This window comes from Coturnix japonica, chromosome 2 (genome assembly GCF_054131305.1).
Source record: "Coturnix japonica strain WE chromosome 2, WE-NBRP24, whole genome shotgun sequence".
NCBI classification, from domain to species: domain Eukaryota; kingdom Metazoa; phylum Chordata; class Aves; order Galliformes; family Phasianidae; genus Coturnix; species Coturnix japonica.
Window position 1 is genome coordinate 117,495,015 of NC_140664.1, and position 22,171 is coordinate 117,517,185.

At 44.0% G+C, this 22,171-nt stretch overlaps 1 protein-coding gene across 13 annotated transcripts in view; it reads right to left on the reverse strand.

Annotated features, from left to right (window-relative positions):
• The window catches only part of DYNC1I1 (dynein cytoplasmic 1 intermediate chain 1), a 174,284-nt gene that overhangs the window by 9,469 nt on the left and 142,644 nt on the right, over positions 1 to 22,171 (reverse strand). For all 13 annotated transcript variants that reach the window (XM_015853636.3, XM_015853639.3, XM_015853646.3 and 10 more), the window contains 2 exons: positions 15,548 to 15,688; positions 9,979 to 10,104 (listed from right to left, as the gene is read on the reverse strand). In XM_015853636.3, coding sequence (XP_015709122.1) covers positions 9,979 to 10,104; positions 15,548 to 15,688 — 267 coding nt within the window. The remainder of the gene's footprint in view (positions 1 to 9,978; positions 10,105 to 15,547; positions 15,689 to 22,171) is intronic.

A 22,171-nucleotide genomic window follows, 5' to 3' on the forward strand; every position in this document is an offset into this window, starting at 1 on the left:
AGATTCAGCATAATTCAAATAGCTACAAGAGAAGAAAGAGCATCTGCTGTGCTTCATAAAAGCTAATCATTTCTCTATGAAAGAGGTGGTGTCCTGCGCAGCAAAGATATTCAGAGTTAAGAAGAGAAGGGAGGTGCACATCCCACCATTCATGTCCCATAAGGATCCTAGCATTAAGATGAGGTGACTGGTGGTAACCAGCATGGCTTCACCAAGGGCCTAATAATGCCTGACAAACTTGGTGGCCTTTTATGATGGAGTACTGTGTCAGTGGATAAAGGAAGAGCAACTTATATCATCTACCTGGACTTGTGCAAAGCATTTGACGCTGTCTTGCACAACATCCCAGTTGTCAAATTGGAGAAAGACAGATTTGATGGGTGGACCATTCACTGGATAAAGAACTGACTGGATGGTCGCACTTGGACACTGAGCCATTGACCACAACTCTCTAAGTGGAGACCAGTAATGACTGGCAGTCCTCAGGGATCGGTGCTGGAACCAGTGCTATTTAACATCTTTGTAGGTGACGTGGACAGTGGGATTGAGCTGAGTGGTGCAGTTGACACACTAGAGGGAAGGGATCCCATCTAGAGGGACCTACACACGCTTGAGAGGTGGGCCCATGTCAATCATATGGAGTTCCACAAAGCTGAGTGCAAGATCCTGTACCTGGGTCAGGAAAAAACTCAAGCTGGTGCAGAATGGCTTGAGTGCAACCCTGAAGAGAAGGATTTGGGGGTGTTGGCTGATGAAAGACTCAACATGAGCTGGTAATGTGAGCTTGCAGCCCAGAAGGTCAACCATACCCTGCGTTGCACCAAGAGAAGCGTGACCAGCAGCAGGTTGAGGGAGGTGAATCTGCTGCTCCACTCTGCTCTCATGAGAGCCCACCTGGAGTACTGCATCCAGTTCTGGGTCCCTCAGGACAAGGACATGGAGCTGTTGGAGCAGGTCCAGAGGAGGGCCATGAAGTTGATCGGAGGGCTGGAGAAGCTCCCCTATGGGGATAGGCTGAGAGAGCTGTGGCTCTGTAGGCTGGAGAAGGTGCTGGGGGAACCTTATATCAGCCTTCCAGTACCTGAACGGGGCCTACAGGAAAGCTGTGGAGGGACTTTTGATAAGGGTGTGGAGTGACAGGATGAGGGGAAATGGCTTTAAACTGGAAGAGACTTAGACTAGATATTAGGAAAACATTATTTACCACGAAGGTGGTGAGACGTTGGAACAGTTTGCACAGAGAGGTTGTGGACACCCCCACTCTGTCGATGTTCAAGGACAGGTTGAATGGGGCTTTAAGCAAGTAGTCCTAGAAGATAGTACTAGTAGTACTAATAATACAATCACCCTATGATTTTATGATCTGTTCTCACCATTGCATTACAAAAAGCAAAAATGCCAAATAGATCAAAACTAGAAGGTAAGGAGTTTTCACTCTGTTGTTCTTTCCAATATTCACTTAAGAAAAAAAAAAAAAGAGAGAGAGAGAGAGAAAAAAAACACCACCTGACCATATTGATCATTTTTACGTAAACTATGAGAGCTTCAGCCTGTAGCTCCATGGGCAAAGGTGTCTTCATGGAAGCCCAGATGAATGAAGGGGCACTTCCTCAAGGAGGAAACACCACGGTGTCTTCAGCTTAGTTTGTTTCCACTGCTTTTTGCTTTTTGGCTCCCATACAGGCAATGGACTCCCATCAGAACCAGTGTATGAACTGCTCTTTTTTTTTGTTATGGTTTGTTTCCATGAGGATTGCTGCCTTCCCTTTTGTTTTGCATGCATTCCATTACCTGCAGAAGCTCATCCATGAAATGGCACTGTTTTTTCTTCCTTTCAGACATAAGCACTCAAAGATATATTTTACATTGAAATTAAAAACTGCATATGGAATTTTAACTACTGAATACGATGTAGTAAGGAACAGCTTCCCTCACTTGGTATTTTAGTGTATATTACCTTCCAAGTCATTAATTACACAGTTTTTTCATGTTCTAAACACATACCATTTTGCAAACCATAAAAAAAAATCATTAAAGACATAATTAAGGATTCCCAAAATGAAATCCGCTATTGGATGTGAATAGTTGAAACCACAGAAGAATCATAAAGAAAATTAATTATACAAGCGGCTCTTGTTTCAGAAGTGTTTAAAAACAGGGCGATAGTGCACGCATTTCAATTAAACCTGCAAATTGCTGAACGCAGGCCGAGTTCAAACTAAATTCTGCATTTGTTACTTTTCCCCTTCCACACTCCACATTACTTGAAGCTATGAATATTTTCCAGACTTGTATCAAAAAGTGCAAGAACTTTTAGAGAAAATATTACACAAATAACTAACAAGATATTGAAAAATACACGTTCCATGAAACTATTGGCATGCATTTTCTTCAGCTCTGCTCCCCAGCAGTTTTCCAGGGTGCAGGTCCAGAACAAGGCAGACCAGCTTAAGTATTCACTGTCTGCACTGCCTCACAGACATCAGCCTCGAAAAGCCTGGGCCCTGATTATCTTTGTGCTTATATCTATCTATGAGCTTATTCAAAGGTTTTCAGGAGAAACAGTAACTGAGGAGCTATTAGTGAAGCCACCCACTAATGCGGATGCACTGAACATGTAGTGGACAGGTTTGTACGATCAGATGGATCCTTTTCTTCTTTCTCTTGTCCTCTACACTGTTTTCCAGCAGGAAAATACCTGTAGGAAGACTGTCACATACTGCCCTCCCTCTTCCTATTCCTGCAGGCTTCCTGTGCAAAGGGAATGATCTCTTACAGCTTCTCTTCTGCTGCTCTCATCGCTTCATTATCTGAGTGCCTTCTAATAGTGCATTAAGCTACATGATTAACTCCTGTCGCATGTGGCTTGTTCTCTCTGATCCTCTCTGCAGGGGGAGAATCTGGGCCTTTGCAAGGGAAAAGGAAACATACGTTAGCTTTAAAAGTAGCGTGCAGATGAATGAAGAGGACTGGAGCCAGATTTTTGTTAGTTGGCTTATTTTAAGCTTTTTACTTCATGTGATGAGAGCTGGAAGAATTCTTATAAAAGATATCTGTATCACATTGGAAACTACTATTTTTTTACCCTGTGAAATCCTTTAAGGAGATAGCAAGATGTTATTTTAAGGCACAGATGAAGAATCAATTTAAGTTTTAGGGTGACTATCCAGACCCCTTTTCCACCTGTATTCACTAATACCTGCATAACCCTATTGTGTAATCAACAAATGAGACAAATGGTATCTTTGTTAAAAATCTTGCACTTTCTTCTTTAGTATTAAGGAGTAATCTTCTAGTACTAAAAGAAAGGCAAAACTTCAGACTCATTTATTTACAACTCATTTACTCAATCACTCATTTACAGCACACCAGAAGAAGACCTGTCATTACTAAGAACAAGCGTACACTGGGCAAGTGAAGTGATCATCCTGTATGCCAGGTCTGATCTACTGCTAAATCACACAAAAGCATTACAAGGCTGCCTGTTCTCACTGTCCCTGCTTATGTGGAACTTCATCCTCACGGTAGTTTTGAATATTCTTAATAAGCTTAAGACACAGCCGGCTTGCAGTTAGGTGCTCCAATGACAGCCTTGCTCTCAGCTTCACAAGTTCTCGCTCTCTGGCAGTAACCACTCTTAGAAATACATGAACCATACATAGTTCACCAGGCTCACACCTCCCCAGGTAGTTACACCAAGTTCTTCAGCCTCCTTCTGCAGGCTGGTCTCACCTCCCAGCAGTCCAGACCCACATCTCTCACTGCTGGGTATGTTTCAAAAAGTCTTCTAAAATATAGGTATTTTTAAACCAGAGGGAAAACAATGTTATAGTACTCTTCTGAGTAGCAATGGTTTCATGAAGCTGCTTTGTCAGCCAAGAGTCCACAACAAATATGATTTAGAGGAGCAGCAACACACCATGGCCTGCAAATGGCAGCAGGGAAAGGGAAGCTCCAAGCGCTAGGCTGGCATGGAGAGAAATAGCTGCAGCCCTCATCTGCTTGTATTGGGTAGGTCAGTTTAGTTACTTCATAGCTCAAATTTCCTTTTGAAAAACACTTCCCTAAAAACAGACTGTTAGTAGGGATGTTAAACCCCATTCCAGTCTCCAGTGAAGAAGCTCATTTAAGTACCAAAACAGACTGAAAAAAACAAGACAACAGATGTCTGTCTCCGTTACCTATCAAACTAGTAGCATGCTACAGTAAGAAGCACACAGTCATGAATATGAACATATATGGGGACTCACAGCCATAAATGTATGCATTTATATATTGGGATATAGCCAAGACTTTTTTTAAACTGTCCAGGTATTTAAATGTTTGATTTAAACTCATCAGCACAACAACATCATTTTTCTACAGGAGAAGAAACCAGTGCTTACATAAAGACCTCAAAGCATTCACAGTAACCTAAAGTAATGAATATTGTAATGAGAAACACAAGTATTTAGGGTGATAATGACTGGACTTTGCTCTACTTAGATCGGCTCACCCCCTATGGAGGCTACCAAAGCTTAAAGATTTTATCACCCTAGTAATCAGCAATGGGTAATGGCCTTCATAAAACACAGTAATTAAATTGACTGATTTCAAACTAGTGCATTTTTTTCATTAAGCAGTTCTTATTTAACCTACTTCAAAAATCCCTTTGTGAATACTGGCTATATCAGTCTAAATTCAGCTGATGAGGACCAAAGAGCTGGCCCTGTTCAATATTTCAGTTACTATTTAAGTAAAAAGCTGGAGTTTCTAATACGCCCTCATTGCCTTTTTCTATGCCATCTCTACGAGTTTCCAGTTTTAAAAGTCTCTCAAGATTGAACATTATAAAGCTGGGGGCGGAGGGGAAGCAAATCAAAACCCCGGTTCTCTCTATTTTCCAACAACTCTTAAGAGATTCTGCTTTGTTAAAACATGCTTTTAAAATCCTCTGAGGCCAACGTTGCAGCCTTTATAGTAAAAATATCAACGGAGAAATTCAGGTTCTGCCTCACAATCTATTTAATCACCCTTTATGCCTGGATTTTGTTTGTTGTTTTAACTATTGTATCTTACTTGATCTCCATATGCTTTTGAAAAGTACTTGGTTGTAAGCACAACCCCTTATTATTGCTCACATTTGCCTTCACGATATGTACGCGAGCCACTTCGCCGTGTTCCAAGAATACTTGTAACTCAACAGAGACTTTAAAATAAAACATTCTATGTCAAGTCTCAGCTTTGCTTTTGTGGTAAAAACATTTCCTAACTTGATACATGCTCTATAAGAGCTTTAGAATGGCAAAAGTAAACCTATTGGAAAATCTACCTGGATAAGTACATGACAGAAAACCTAGTTTCATATTTCTCTCTCCGGGCTACAGCAGTTTAACTGCATGAAAGAGACAATGTGTATGTTTCCTGAATGAAATCTATAGCGAAATACGGGGATCTGAAGATAGGAGTACAAGTATCAACCCTTCCCTACTCTAGCCAGAAAAATAATTGACTAAATAGCCATTCTGTAATGTGAGAGTAGGTCATGGATACACATTTCTCTCTGTCTTGAACCCTCAGAATCTGAGAACAGCTGCTGAAGGCAGCTAAAATCAAAGCAAATTATTTTACAGGAACTAACAGGGTATTCCTTACGGCACATCAACGTCTTTTAGGCAGTTGCCAGCTCCTCCTTCACTGGTCATGTCCTCTGAAAATGAGATATGGGACTAACATCCACCATGGAGCAAACAGGGAAGTGTGCAAACAGCCCTGATACGGCTTATGGAGACATGAACTCTGAAACCTAATGGAGTCAGGTAAGTGTCAATATGCTGCCAATTTCACTGTAAGAAACAACAGAGGTAATAACTGCTTGAAGAGTCCCACTTAACTGCTTTATTTGGCAGAGCCAGCTTTCCTGGATGGTCCTGGGAAAGACCGTTATTTTATTTCTCTCCAGTTTCACCATACTCATCATCCTTTAAAAGCATGGCTAGGATGAACTGCCTGAAACACCGCAAAACAGATGCAAGTTTGTCCTGCAAATAATTTAACAGAATAATGTAGAGCAATAAGCTCCTACTGATTACAATTTTAAACACTCCAGTACTGTGCTGAAAACTTACTTTATATTCAATTACAATGAAATAATAAATCACAGATTTACAGTTTTTATCTATTCATTCACAATGCAAACAAAACACAACCTGTAAGAGATTAATGGGGAAAATAAAAAAGAATGGAGGGTGAAAAAGAAGCCGCTTCTTTCACAATCAAAGGTGCAAATGGTATTCTCAGTAAGCCAGGTAAGCAACAAACATGGTTGTTAGAGAATATTTATGACAGCGGCAACTGTGTAACATCACTGAAGCATGCAAAATGGGAGCAAGCTGTCTAGAAAATATATGTACAAAAGAGACAGTAGTTAGCTCTAACTATCAATCATCCAGACACGTGAATAAATTTACAGTCAGTGGCCCATGTTCTGTTAAAATCAACTTTTACCATACAGAAAACTTGCTGCCCAAGAAAATAAGCCAGAATACATTTTACGTACTAACACCATAATAACATCTCAGCTTCTAGACCAGCAAAGGTTTGTACATTTAGATCAGTCAGAGAGTAAAGTGCATTAAAAGTTACTGGTTACACCCTCTTGTAATTTAGGTTTAAGATCACAACACAGTGAAAGAATTAAATATTTTTTGTTGTTTGTTTCGGTTTTGATTTTATAACTCAGTGTCTTTAAATCAGTGGTTACTGATCCACAGCACATCTATATGGACTATTTAAGTCTCTTCTCCCCTGGAAGTGTGCGTATAACTCCCATTAATGCTAATGGGCATAAAGCGCACGCATTGAGGAGAAAATAGACCCCTCGCTGTGAAAATAAATGTGTTCAGTTATTTTCAGAGACGATGCCGAAATCAAACAACTAAAAGTACACACTCTAAGGAGATAACATATATAGCCCAACTGAAAATGTCACCATTATTTTTAACTCCTCGATCATGGACTCTGCCACAGCCTTCATGTCTGCCATTTCTTGCGTCATGAAGGTTCTAACCACATAACACGTTAAAAAGGGGCCAAATCCTACAAATCCAAGTAAAACAGCCCTGAACTCCAAGTCCTTGCCTCCACAAACAATGCAAAGTTAGGATCTGAGTCTCACATTTTCACTTCAGGCCATATGATGTTAGTTTTACACCACATGGGTTAATAGCGGTAATCTTCACTGTTCTCTAGGTTTTTAAAACTCTGATGACCTTACCAAAGTAAAAATTCCTATCATTTAAATTTGTTCCTTAATGATACTATAGCTTGATGTTTTCTGTTCGGATTAGAATACCTCGAGTGAACTCTGCTCAAAAAGGTAAGAAAATCTGCTTATATAGTAACATGAAATTCAAAGAGGTTGTATTATAATAAAACACAGTAACTTATCTATCCAGATCTTTTTGATAGAGCCCAGGTTTTACGAGCTGACAGTTCATCTGATGTGGTATTTGGATCAGCCATGAGAAGAGTTTTAAAAACGTGCCATGGAAGGGGAGCATTAATGGTTTTGCTGAGAGTATTTGGGATCTTTAGTAAAGTGACCTGCTGACTTTCTAATGCAAGTAACCACGCTCACCTTCCTAAGTGGAAACACACCTTCAAATAACTGGATGCCACTGAGTTATCAGCAAGGCAGGGATGAGTTCTTCCACAGATGAGGTCTTTTCAAAACTCAGTGCTGGAGGACATAGGTCAAATGCTAGAGCTGAAAGGTCAGCTGCCCCGGCTATACGATATCACCAACCCAAATGTGAGATCTTGGCACTGCCAGGTGCTGGGCAGTCCAGCTCCCAGCCACATGCTCAAATCACTTCCCTTGCATCGTCATTGATGCTTTATGTGCTCTAATATTAGTCAGTACACAGACCAAAACACCTCAACAAAACAAAACAAATCCACTCTTCTCTGCTGATTTAGCTCCTTTGTCACTATGTGGGTTAACAAATACTACTATTATCAGAACAAAAATTGGACAGCAAAGGATACACCAGGGATGACTGGCTGACAGGGGGAGGACGACTGCCCCTTCTCAACTGCTGGACCAGCACAGTTGTATCTGAATCAAACTTGCACAAAAATGAAGTCAAAGGAGGATGACACCTGAGTGAAGAAACTGGCCAGTGTCTGCACAATGAAGTAAAAAAGGAGCTTATATGGCTGCCATATTTCTGTCAGACACTGCAAAAGTACAAGACATATAAATTCACTGCGCTTCTTGCCTGAGGACAGTTAGCCATGAAACAAATCATCAGAGCTCTTTATAAACTCACACAGAGGGTTAAATAAAATGAAGAGGCTTCAATTCAATGTAAGAGTCCTCAGTTCCACACTCTCAAACTGCAAAGTATTTCTGCACCTCGCTTAAGGCTTTATAGCAACAAGAGTTGTGCAGGAGAATAGCTGAGCACTCTTCTTTTTAAAACCAGCAAAGGTCACGAACAACATAACAGCGCTGGTAGCACCTGAAGCAGGAATTATTGCACTCTGATACTGCCAAAATGAAATACACAACACATTAATGAATACTTCATTACATAAAAAGGAGGAGGAGTAGCAATGGCCCATGACCTGCTATGTGGATGGACATCCATCCATCTGTGTGGGTATGTATGGAGCTGAGATGGAGTCTCTGGGGTTCCACATGGGCAGAGCACACAAGACCCATGAAGCAGAACACATTACTCTGACACTAATCTACACTAATGCTATTTTCTTTTTCCTTTTCAAGTAATGGAAAACTGCCCTTCTTTTTGATCTGAGCTTGGTCACTGTGACTCATTTAGCAAGCTGAGTTCTGATTACACAGAGGAAAAGGCCAAAAACTTGAATATTACTTCTTCTGCACAGTAACAGTAAATCTATTTTCTACTGGGTGAGCTTGCGGGGATAAACAACTCTATGAATGGTTTGGTGTAGGATATGCAAAAAGAGATATTTCTGCGGCCCGTCTAGATTCTCAGACAAGATCAGATAGTGCTATCATCAGAACCATTTCCATAGCCCGTTGTATCACTTGAAAGACAGAAGAAAAACCCCTTTTCAGAGCAGTCACGTACAGTGAAAAATAAATAAAAACAGCCTGACCTGGCAGTGTTGTAGAGGAATTCTGAATGCAGTAAGCACAGACAATTTAAAAATTATGCTAACAATACAGCTAGAAGTTTCAGCAAACATTTGTGAGGAAAGGCAACTCCCTCACAAGCGAATGCAATCCAAAAATATGAGTCATGCACAAGCAATTTTGCTATGGGCCATAAAATCGCTTTATGAGAGTTACAGATAATTCTGTATGTATTCCATAATGTTTCCCTACTGTGTAGAGATGGCTATCTCAGTATCCTATCACAGATAATGACAGAAAACAAATTCTCTACATAAAAGCCGATTGCTCAGAGATTCGCCCTTAACTGTTCCGAGGAATTGTAATGCTGACAGAACACTTTATACCTTATTCATCAAAACAGAGGTAGATTCCATCAGTGCCAAACATGCCGCAGTTTAGATGGCTTTTATAATATGTAGTAGGGTGAACTGAGAGCAGCCTCAGACACAGAATACACATCTTGCTACTTCTCAGCACCTACATACTCATCAACACACAAGCAGGTACCATCCTCCACAATGACACCTCTCATTTCCCCTTGTTAGTACCTTTGCATATATTCAGACATATCCAGCATTATTCAGTACTAAAACAACAGACTTAATCTGAGCATGTCACGCTGAGAAAAGCCTCCAACAATAAGCCAGCCACGAGACAAGAGATGCTGGAAAATAAAAGGTAAATCCTACAGGGCAAGTAAAAGGGGCTGCGCTGAAAGTCAGGTGGCATATTCTTTGGGGACAGCCTACATCCCTAACAATACAGGATCTTTCCTCAGCCTCGGATGTTGGTACACTGCAGAAGCCGAGCATGAGAAACAATAGAATTAATACCTCTCCAACATCATAGATCCATATGCGGCCTTCTGAATCGCCAACTGCCACCTCCTTCCCAGCCTGGGCCCAGCGGACACGGTTGAGGGCAGAAGCTCCTTCTATTGTCACGCTGGCTGTGGGAACCTGTCGAAACAATAGGAACAGAAAGGACAATAAAATCACTCTGCCTGCAAACCCAGGGGTCAGTTTTTAACATCCCATTTTGCTGGGTGAGTCACGAGTCCCTTGTCAGGGGGAGGACAAAGGAAGAAAAATAAAAAGCTCATTGTTTCTTCAATCACATGTTCTTAAAAGAGGAAAAAAAAAAGAGTAAGGAATTGCTTGGAATGCGCAGGGAAGACTTTTCCACTGTATAGGGCAGTAAATGAAATAATTTTTTCCCCTTAACATAGGAGACATGCAAAACCGCATCTGCTTCTTTCTCTAAATTCACTGTCTGATGATCAAGAATTAGTGGAGGGCAGGACTTGGCTTCAGTCCCACTCTGACTTCAGCACGGCCCGAATACCCTGACTGCTACAGACAACTGGCGCACCCTTTGAGCCCATGCAGGTAGATAGGTGCTGAGGCCGCAGCTCAGGAATTAGTTAAGAGTCCTGAGCTAATCACTGCAGGGTGAGGACACAACAGAGGCTGAGAACAGCTGAGCTGACATTTAGGAACTCCTACGACATATTCCCACAATCCTCTTTTACATCCCTATATTCCCAGGAGCCGCCTTCTGGTTTAAATACACCTGGAAGGATGCTGCTTAATTTCTAAACTCCCTCCCTTCTTCAAGTCAACCAACATACTGAGCAGGCGATCCACAAGAATACATAAGGATAACGTGGGATGAATAAAGCAATGAGCACGATCTTAGCAGAAGTATTTGTAATCTACTCTGGAATGAAGGCATCAAAAGGAGCTGCAGGAGGAAGGAACTGTGTGGGTGTTAGTCCTACGCAGGTAGATCATTCCATTGATTTAGGTCACCTTATAAGATGAATGACAATGACCTGCAAGCCTTTCAATGCTCCATCCAGCTCCTTTAAGAGAACCTGCCTGAGCAAGGTGCCTGCAGCTCAGCATGGCCACCTCTGAGCAAGGCTTTCTGGCTTTTACACTTCTTAGGTCAGAGCAAATGGGACAGGACGGCAGGTGCAAGAGTGGCTGCTCCAGCAGGTCAATCTGTAGGGACAGGGACAAGGAGATGCTGTGGGATCTGCAAGCAGCGCTGAAGAACAGCCCATGTAATAAGAGGCAGCTGGACAGAAGCCAGAGGGGACCAGAAGGGTCTTAGTCGTGGGCAGGTGGCTGCACAAGAGGGAAATGGGCAGACTGAGGGTGGCATTAAAACCTGATTGAAAATTGTGAGACTGACAGTGTTAACCCAAAAACAACAAAGAAGATTTATTGACTTCATCTAAGTTCCTGGGCTGTAGTTTTGTATTGTATCTGTGAAAGAGGTCCAGTGATCCACAGGAAAAACAATGTTGAAGCAAACACCATAGGGCTTCCTTACCAATCTCCCTCCTGCAGCTCCAATGCCTTCAGTGCAGCTCAAGCTGAGGGAAGGCTGGGAGCTGAGCCTCTGCAGGTTCTGTTAGGCTCTACTGAGACTACATGGCCCCTGCAGCAGTGGCAGGACTCTAACATGCTGCTCGTCTTGTGCCTTTACATACACCCCGAGACCTTGCTCCACCTCCTCATGGAACCGACCAAGGCCTGCAGAACCTCACAGTGCCTCCCAGCTTAGGGCATGGCAGGCTGGGCTGCCTGCCCCATAAGGCCCCGTGTCAGAAATGAAAAAGGATTTTGTTTGTAGGATGATGTAGAAATAGAGCTGGACAACAATGAGAAAACGTATGGTGTTCAGAGGTAAAGCACGCTGGCCTGCTCTCCTCGCAGTGTGGCCGGGCCCTGCCATGGGCAATGGCAGCATGCAAGCTAGGACAAAAATCACATTTACAACAAGCACGTTTTGCTCTGTGATCACTGATTTCTGCAAAAGAAAAACCAACAACAAACAAGGTCGGTTAATTCCAGCCAAAATTAATTTCATAACATTTGGAAATGGGTTTCTTCCAACGACGACAAAACAGCGCGTTCTGAGGGCACAAATCCACCACCGGCCGTTCTTCTCAGAGAAATGCAGATCAAAGTTATTTCTTGCAAGTGAACTAACGACACAGCGTGCATTTAGGATGCTGCTTTTGCAACCAAATCTTTCAGGGGGGTTGAAATCTCTGGTTCTAGGACTGCTCCATTCCTGTTAACGCAGCATTTCTTCCAGCGCTCCACATAAAAAGCAGCAGCGCGCACGCCACAGGCACAACCCATGGGTTGGTTTGTGTTTTTTAAATCAAATCTGATGGTTCTGTGAAGTTCTATTAATATTCCACTAAACCATCTGACAAAATAAGAAGCAATCATGAAAGAGTTTTCAAAAATCTAAATAAAAAACCCTTTTCCACAACGATAGAGAGAAATACAGATGAGCCATCGTATGTTAAAACAGATTGATCTCCTCTGAATGGCGAGAGGTTAAATTGCACACACCTATTTTAGACTTTAAAGATACAGATTTATTTTATAATGATGGCATTATTTGTGAAGTTGGTCCATGTCAGATTCCGAGCAAGTCTGAAGCAATAATTTAACAGGTAACAGATTAAGAAAGATGTGGTCAGGGGAACCTGCATTCTAAGAACATACTTAAAAAATATATATATTGCTTATACAACATCAAAACCTACTTGTAAATGTACCATCTGCTTCTAGAAATAGACACCATCTTCATGCTTTCAAAGCTAAGGTATGGCATGCAAAAATGAGTTCGAAAGGAATATGAGAGAGAACTAAGCAATCCTATAGATGAATTTAATACCATTTTATAGGCAAACAAGATTCAGCAGCAGCCTAGGGACCTTCTCCAAGCTTGATCGAAAGAAGAAATGCTACAGAAGCTATCTGAAAACCTCACATTAGGACCCCTGAAATAGCATTATTCAGTTTGCAAAAGAATGAAGATACAAAGCTCTTCTTTTCTCTCTCTCTCTCTCTTTTAAAGTCTTTCATATTAATTCAGCAAATATAAGTCAAAGGCGATGATTTGCACTGCTGCTGCTACAAAAATCATTTCTGGTATCTGCAGATTAAAAATGCAGCATACAAATATCCTGGCTATTCTCAACTGAGATTCTGAGAGCAATGGGATCGATTAAATCCCATTTATGTTTATCAGCTGAGCTTCGTTTGTGGGGGAAAAGTTATTCATACATCTGGGGAGCAACACTAGTGTAAAGCTGCATTACAGATCAAAAGGGTGAAGGTAACGTATCGTAACTAAACCCAGGTACTTCCTTAACTGACTTTAAAAATATCACCTAAATAATAATGTGGCCTATTTCCCAAATTAAACAAAATGAGCTACCACTAATAACAATCGTATCTCATTCTTACAAAGAGATTTTTATCGATGGTTACACATTAATATACCTCTCGTTTCCTACCGTCTTCACAAACACCCTGACATCACAAGTCTGGCATCTAGAAGAAGGAACGAGCTCAAAAATAGGTGTTTCAGGATTTCCTGATACAGAAGTGCTGACAGGTTTCTCAGCAAACAGCCGAGCACAGAGACACCGCATCATCGAGCAGAGAAAGCTTGAATATTATAAACTAATTACAACAACCTACCAGAGGTAAAAGCAAGCAATGCTCACTTTCAGTTATGATGTTCAAAGAACTGCTTGCAGTTGCTTCGTACTGCTCCTCTGCTGAACAAAACCTCACACCTATTCAAGTTCTGCCACCGCTGTCGTTTCCAGAGATTTAATTTGCTTCGGTGGCGCTCAGTAAGGAAACCCGGTGCCATTTCTTCCTCCAGAGGCACAAGTTCAGTTCTCACAAAAACACAAAGCTCTGACACCGCAGAAATAATTTCAAACTGATCCTCGCAGGAGCTGATTTCAGCCTCACAGTGGAAATCATCTGTGGGCTCAGGGGTGGCCTTGCAAACAGAAGAGACGCAGGATAGAGCTTGAAGTTAATTTTTATTTCTTTGCTGATGTTCCTGTGTATTTATACGTAAACACACTGAAAACGCACCAACAGTTTCCTACACACTACCTTATTCTTGATGGGAATGGGATCAAGCAGCCCCATTAAGAAATGTAAGGTTTTGTTGAATTAAATGGCAAAACATCAGTTGATTTCAAGCAGAGAATGATTTCAGCCTCGCTATTTGGAGGGGGGAAGGTTTGGGGCTTTTTTTCCCCCTTTTTGTAAAATACTTGGTTTTATGCTCTGTGTTTAAGGCTGCATTAATGAGAACACCTGAAGGATCCGTCCCTCCCTTCCCAAAATAAATTCTGAGGAGACTCCTCCTGTATGTCCTCCAGCTGTACATGCTCTAATTAAGGAGGCTGCGCTGCTTCCTGCTCGAGCACTTCAAAAGGCCTCGTCGCTCCCCTCCACGGTGCAGTGCTGGTTCCTCTTACCTGTCCGTGCTTATTTATGGTGAGCGCCAGTCACTGGGAGCCATAAACTCCGCCTGTGCTTTGCTCCGGTGGAAATGTAGATCGTGTTTATTGGAAAGATGGATTAACCAACAAACTTATCTTCAAAACACACAAAGCAAGAAAAAAAAGCAACGCAACATTGTAGAAAACAGGTTGTTGTGTGTCATGAAACACCACCAGCCTATTCCTGCCTTTTTCTCTGACGTTCTATCAGCTCTTAGTTTTATGTGCCATTAAGTTAAAAACACATAAGACTGCAGCTCTGGAAAAACATTTCCCTTCTTGTTCTGAATACTGACTGCTGGTCATCTAAGCCTATGGGTGACACGATGGCTCATTTCATAACCATCATTAGGGGACAGGGAGATCCAGTCTCGGTATTTTCAGTACACACCTGCAGCGTTTCGTTTGGTTGGTTTTGATCTGAAATAACCAGAGGACGTGGGGAAATAACAAGGACGTGGGGATGGGTGTTCGGCACGGCTGGGAAAATACGAGACTTGCTTGTGAAAATACGAGACTTGCTACCTCGGTCTTTGCAAAGAGCCGCACGGGACCGGCCGTTGTGCTTCTGCCAACAGCTGTGAGACGAAAGGTGAAGGTGTGACATTCTCTCCCCCCCCGCTCCGCAGTCAGCAGCGATACACGAAAACCTGCGTTTTGTTTTGCGTCTGCGCGCTTCGCTATCACGGCGAACACTGCAAACTTTGCACAGGAAAGCAGGTGAGGGCAGGAAGCCGCGGGCCAGCCGCGTTCCCCCCCGCTCCGCTGAGCGATGGGGGCGAGGCGGGGCGCTCCGCGGTGCCGGCGGCGCTCGGGGCGAGGGCGAGCGGGGCAGAGCCCTCCCCAGCCGCGCACCGCCCGCTGCCGCCGGCCCTCCCCCAGCCCGCAGGTAGCGGGGCAGCCCCGCGGCGGGGGGGTGCGGGGGCCCTGCCTCGCCTCGCTTTGCTTTGCCCTGCCCGGTCCTGCCGGCCGCCCCGAGGCTCGGGATGCCCGCGGCTGCTCGGCGGCGCCGTCGCCCCGCGCGGGTGAGAGCCCGCCCCGCCGCCCCCGGCCCTCACCTCGGTGTCGTTATTCAGGTTCCACAGATCCAGGCGCCCCATCCCGTCCACGCAGGCGAAGAGCGCGGGATGCACTGGCGACCACATGACATCGTAGACATAGTCGGCATTGTCTTCAAAGGAGTAGAGCGGCTTGTTGTGCTGTAAAGCAGAGAGAAGCATGAAGACTTCGTGGCGCTAGTGCCGCCCCGGGCTGTCTGGCGAGTCTAATTAAAAACTTTGCACATTTACAAAGTGTCATAAAACTTCCCCAGATTAAAGCTCCTCGCGAAGGGCGGGACCGCGCTTTAATGGGGCAACCACTGTCCGCTGGGATAAATGAGATGCCCGGCGCGGGCCGCCGGTCCGGGGGGGTGGGAGGGGGGGAGCGCCCGCTGCGGGCCGCGCTGCCCGGGGGGTGGGCGAGCGAAGGGCTGCGGGAAGCAGCAATACAGCAGCAATACAGCAGCAGCAGCAGCAGCATCCCGTGCCGACCGCGCTCCCGGCTGCAGCGATAAGCATCGGGAGACCGCCGGGCGCCGCGACCCTCCGCGCTCCGCGGGCGGCTGCTGCCACCTGGCGGCGGCGGCGCGGGGCCGAACCCCGGATCCGTGCGGGGTCCGGCCGGACCGGACCGCAGCCGGCAGTTCGTGAGTCGGAGGGAAGTTGGAAAGTACGACGGGAATTAAATAGAACCGTCCGTCATGAATTATTCATCGCGTCTGGCTCGTCTCGTTCTCGCCTAATGGCTTCGCTAATCCCTGATCAATTAATGGAAAATGAAATTTAAATGATAATGAAAACTCGAGAGATAAAAGAAATCAAGTGTTCTCGGCGCTCGCGACAGCAATGCAAACAACGGGGCTTCCCTCGCTGAGGTTCCCCCCGCCCGCGGCAGCCCCAGCGGCCCTTCCAACACTCGCCTCCATCGTTGCACGCAATAAGCGGCACAGAGGCACGGCTGTACTTTTTTCCCACTGCTGTATTTTTGAAAGCGAAGCGACTGGCTGTAACTCTTATATTGCTTTTCTTTCGCCTGTCGTTAATTGCGAACAACAAATCGCTTCGGTGTGTGGCTATAGGCTGCCGGTTTGGTGTCAGTCCCGCTCCGCGCAGTGACGCCTTTCGGTGCAGGGATTGGTTTCCTTCCACGGGGCGGTTTTTCTGCCGCACAAATTAACGAAAGGCGTTTGGAACCATGAGAGGATCGGGCCCCGCGTTCTGTAGCCGGCCCGATGGGTTTGATGCGGTTCCTAAGAGCACCAAACGTTTTGTTCGAGGTGACGATACAGTGAAATTAGAGCTGGGGGTCAATACCTCGAATTTATATAACGCTTGGACCTCTTTTCCAAAGCTGGGTTTTTTGCGAATGTAATGAAAAACAATATATCACAGGAATACTTTGTTACCTAACCAAGCCCCGATTCCACACGTGTATCTGCTTAGTGCATTACCAGTGCCAACCGAGCTCCTTACACGTCTAAATGGGATTACTCGCAAAGCATTTGCAGGGCCCAGAGCCACATGAAGACGAAGCTTTTGAAGGGGCAGAGGTATTTCACGGGAAGTTTTGGGAGTGAATCTCTACAGCTGTGAGCCAGGAAGCAGAACGCAGAGCGGATTTACAATGCCAATCTGCCGTATTGCATCATCTCACACACAGCATCCGATGGAGGTTCAAACCCATCAGCCATCTAACTGGGAAGGAACAATATTTCTCCTCTCATGCCTTCCTGTAGCTAAAGAAGAACATAAGAACAACCGTGCTGGGCCGGGGGTCCCTCTTGCTTAGCATCCTGTTCTCGATAATTAAAACAAGAGTGACCTCTCTTAAAAACTAATGTTTCATCTTGTCTGATTTTGCCCACTGAGAGCAGTGATGTCAGTTTCCATGCAAAGACTCGATGAGTAAGATGAAGGGCGCATATAAATGTTTGCAGGACTTCCGTACTGTAAGCCTGCTAACGAAGGGCCCAGGCCTGCAGATTCCTTTAATGTAAGGATTTATGAGTAAGGACTGATACCGACCGCTTCTTGAAAATGCTGAAATGTGGAACTATGTAAAGGTCACTTTAAAGCAGTTTTAAATTACCAAAACTTCAGCCTTACATAATCTCTAAGTAGCATGTGGCTGTTATTACGAAACAACTGGAATTTAAACTTGATGAGCTTTCATTCTTAAATATCAACCCACTCTGTTACTCCACGGGACAGAAGAAACTGTTTAAAGCAGTATCTTCAGAGTAACTTGCATCAGATCTATTTAGCACTGAGGTTGGAGTGAAAACGTGCTCTGCTGAATCAGCGCAGCTTTGCCATCACTTGCAGTGGGATGGGACTTGAGCATTTAGTGGAAAAAGCCATTTCTGAAACGGGTTTTTATCTCATTTCTTTAAGCAAGTAGTCACAATCTATTGTTCATCTGCAGTGTTTGTATACAGGCATTGTTTGAAAGAACAATTAGGAGCGAACATTTTAAATAGATGGGAGCTGTCTTGGAATTAGCACTTGTCTAAGAAATAAGAAACTCGCTTAAATAAATAATAGATATTTATATAAAGGAGATTTTCCATGTGTAAATTTGACCAGTTTATTCTCCTACTTATTTGCATAAGAGAATTTTCTTTAATCCAGGAGGCGCCACACATAAAGCAGCTAATTATCCATATAAAGGAAGAAATACATATTCACGGGTTATAACTAGCATCTGACTTCTTAAAAAGCCATGGAAAAAGCAATTGGCTTTGCCTGCTTCATGAAAGGAGCGTTTTACACATTGGCACCATTTCTATGGGTGTCAGCTCTACCTAAAGGTACTTTTCTAACTGTACCTTCAACGCTACAGATCTACTGTGACACCGCACTGGGCATTGTCTCCCATTTTAATTCTCTTTTTTCTGCTGTTCTGAAGTGATAGGTAAAAAAGCCCACCCAGTTCCAACCCCCTGCTGCTGGCAGGGCTGCCCCCCAGCTGCTCAGGCTGCCCAGGGCATCATCCAACCCTGCCCTGAGCACCTCCAGGGATGGGGCACCCACAGCTCTCTGAGCAGCTGTGCTGATGCCTCACTGCCCTCTGAATGTCCAGTCCAAGCCTCTCTTCTTTTAGCCTAAAGCCATTCCCCCTTGTCATATCACAAAATGCCCTTGTAAAAAGTTTCTCTCTGTTTTTCTTATAAGAACCTTTTAAGTATTGAAAGGCTGCAGTAAGGTCCCCCGGAGCCTTCGCACTGCAAAGTGAAGCTCTGCTGTCCTAATTTAATGTAAGCACTAAGGTGCCAAACTGACTAGGAACAAAAGGAATCAAGATAGGCTCAGGTTGTGAACTTCCCTCACATTAGGATCTGAGCTTTTCTGTGCTTTTCATAGACCTAAAGTTCTAGGCCCAGCCCTTCTGCCCCAAGGGAGACATCTCACTACTTTGCCAAATCCAGGCTCATCTTTTCCCTCCAATGCTGCCAGTTAGCCAGCCCAACCCAAAAGATGGAGACAGAGTAAGCGATAACTAAAAGGTGCTGGGAATTTTGAGGTGAACACTCCTTGAAACAGCTGTACCCTGGCTTTGACCTTTCCTCTTTCAGCAGTCTCCTTCCCAAGCCCCCAGCTAATAGGAGTTTGGGGTTACTTATGCATACATCTTGTGACGGGGGAGTAAGTCCTTACAGCTGAGTGTAAGGCTCTGCTACTCCTGTAAACCCATTTGATTCACCAGGGATATTTATTCTGACTGATAGATCTTGATGGGAATTTTGCCTGTTCTGGGCTGCCATTTTTCTCCCAAATCTGTTTTCTGTCAGTTAATGATAATTTTGGATAATACAATAGCTCCCGTTTTCACAGGACACTTATGGCACTTGATTTAGTTCAGACTATGCTACCTCTTAGAGTATTCCCAGGAACTGTTAAATTGCTTTAGAAGAGCTAGCAGTAGAAGCCATAAATCAGAGTTGCTAGTTACAGGTACACCCCTGATGGCTCAGCACAGCCTGTCTGCATTCTCCCCACAGGCTATCATTATCCCGCAGACCCCGACACTATACAACTCACAACTTGCAGCCTTGCCCCACCTTTCCCAGGCAGAGCCAGACCTTCAAGGATGACAATGGAGAAAGAAATGGAGGATGTTTATGCTCTTCAGCTTCAGCGACCCGATTTCACTGTTCAGCTGAGGTGCACTAAATTGAGCTACATGAGTAATTTCTCCTTTACCTTTTGTTAAATTCCTGCCAGCAGTCAGATTCAGTCCTGAATTACATTTGAGCCTCTGAGACTCCCCGGACACTTTGCTGGGCTGTGAACTACGTACATTCAGTACTGCAATGTGTGATCTGTAGCTCAGTATCTTCCAGTAGGTAAGGACAATGATTGGTGTACTGTGCTCGAGAGATACTACCACTAAGTATTTTTAAATCTTATGATTCAGTACCTTTAAGGCAAGTTGTTGAACACTGAAGTTCCCTCAACTTTGATTAATGATGCTGAATGCAAAGTCCGTGGTTAGTAAAATAATTACTCTTCAAGATGGGATTGGTTTCCTGGCCCTGTTGAACTAAATGGAAACACAGCCATTTACTGTGCTATTACTCCTCAGGTCTGCAAATTTTGCTGTTAGAAGCGCTGCACTTCTCATGTTTACAATGTAAGGAAGAAAATTCTTCAAAATCCTGACCTCCCAATGAGAGCAGGGGGGGATGAGAGCCAACCACTGCCTTACAACACTGACTCCCCGCGCATGTTGCTTTTCTGCCACTTCTGAGATGGTGGCACCTGCGCCCACTTACACAGCCTCACACAGTGCCATCTCACTGTCAGAGGTCAGTAAATCAAGTCTACACTGCATTTCTGGACTCAGGAACAGGCTTTGTTTTTAGATTCAGCAGTGATAAAGGGTGGGTTAGAAACTACCGCGGGAATGATCACTACACTCTTCTGAGCTCTGTTTTAAGTACCGCAGTGCTAGTGCTAGAAGTTGATGACACTTAAGGCAGAACACTTCACATTTAGAAACTGTTGTTCTTGCAGAGATGCTGAAACTGTTGACTGTCTTAATTGTAAATAATAAAAAAGTCCAATTTTTTTTGCATAAACATGTGGAAGTTATTATAGATGGAGGAGGGGACAAGGGTGAGACTGAAAGGGAAGGGAGTAAGAGAGCAGACCAAGTCTGGAGATACCATGATGATTACATTTTTGTGGTTTCCTTCAAATTCAAAGCGTCACGGGTGAGCATACAAAAAGGAAGCAAAAGAAAAAAGGTTTGATGATTGGCACAGGCTGTTTTAATGAGAACTGATCTTAACGTCTAATACTGTGGCATGGAGAAAAAGCATACAAGAACTTGGAGAGCCAGACATCACCTGACTTGCAGGAGAAACAGAACTCCTCTATACCACTGCACATTAGCTGAGGAACTACTCTCAATGAATTTGATATACATGTGCATTAGTTGATGTCTAATGTAAACTTAAATGAATCGATACCTGCTTGCCACAGATAAACTTTGCAATGCTGAGAAAAAGAAGAGGGTAATTTGTATGAAGAAGGTAATAAGCAGAGTGGGTTATGTTGAAGCACCATGGAGGACAGTGCTCCCCAGCTCACTTTTCTCACCAGATCTTACTGGCTAGGCTGGTGAATGCTTGTTTCTGCATTTTAGAAACCCAGCTTTACTCCCGGCCTGGAGCCCCCATGACTCCAACCACACTTGCAAAAACTGTGCCTACAGCTTTCCAGTGCTTGAAGTTAATAGCTCCCGCTCCACTTGCTCACTTCAAGATGGGTGCTGTGTGGATAAAAACACTGGAGAAACCTGTACTGGTATTTGCCATTTGTTGTCTGTTTCCTCAGACTGCTGACTTCATCACTAAATGTTAATCAGGTTTTCCACCTTTGATTTAAAACATGCTTTAAGCAAACCAGCACTGCATCTAATGCTACTAACTATCCATTTCCATCACTAGATTACTTCAAAACTTCATTTGTGTTGGGATTTCTACCTACTTCAGAAGACAGCTCAGTTTCTTCTTTTAAGAAGCTCCAAGCACTGTTGAAGGTGTTAACTGTCCCTGCCTGGCAAACTGATCCACAGCTTCTGGAGCTCCTACTCCTACCTTTGTATTACTAAACATATTTTCTGGTCTTTTTTTTTCCAGCAAAGCACTTGAGGGACTTGCTGAGATGTATGAGGCAGGTATGGTTTTGCTAAAGTGATGGAAGGAACAATCACCAAGCTCTTGTCAGAGCTTAAGTGGAATGCTGAAGAATAGCAGATTTGGTATTTTAACTCCAGTTGTCACTTCCAGTTTATATCCCATATTCTGGGAGCAGAACTGGTGGTGATGGAGTCCTTCAGGGGCAGCCAGATCACTGTGCCAGTGCTCTGCTATCGAGTACGACAGGCAGAGGCACCTGCATCAGAGCCTGCTCCTGCCTGAGCCAACAGAACTGCCTCTCTGCTCCAGGCCTGATGTTAAACTAGGCAGCTCTCTCACCCAGCATTTGGAAACACCGACATCTTGAGATCCTTCTCCTTCCTCTCCTCCCATTTCTCTGCTCCCACTGCCTTCCCAGGTTAAACTACAGGGCTAAACAGGCTCTTCTACAGTGGCACTGTGCTGTGATGGCTGTCTGCCTGCTCTGTTTGCAGCC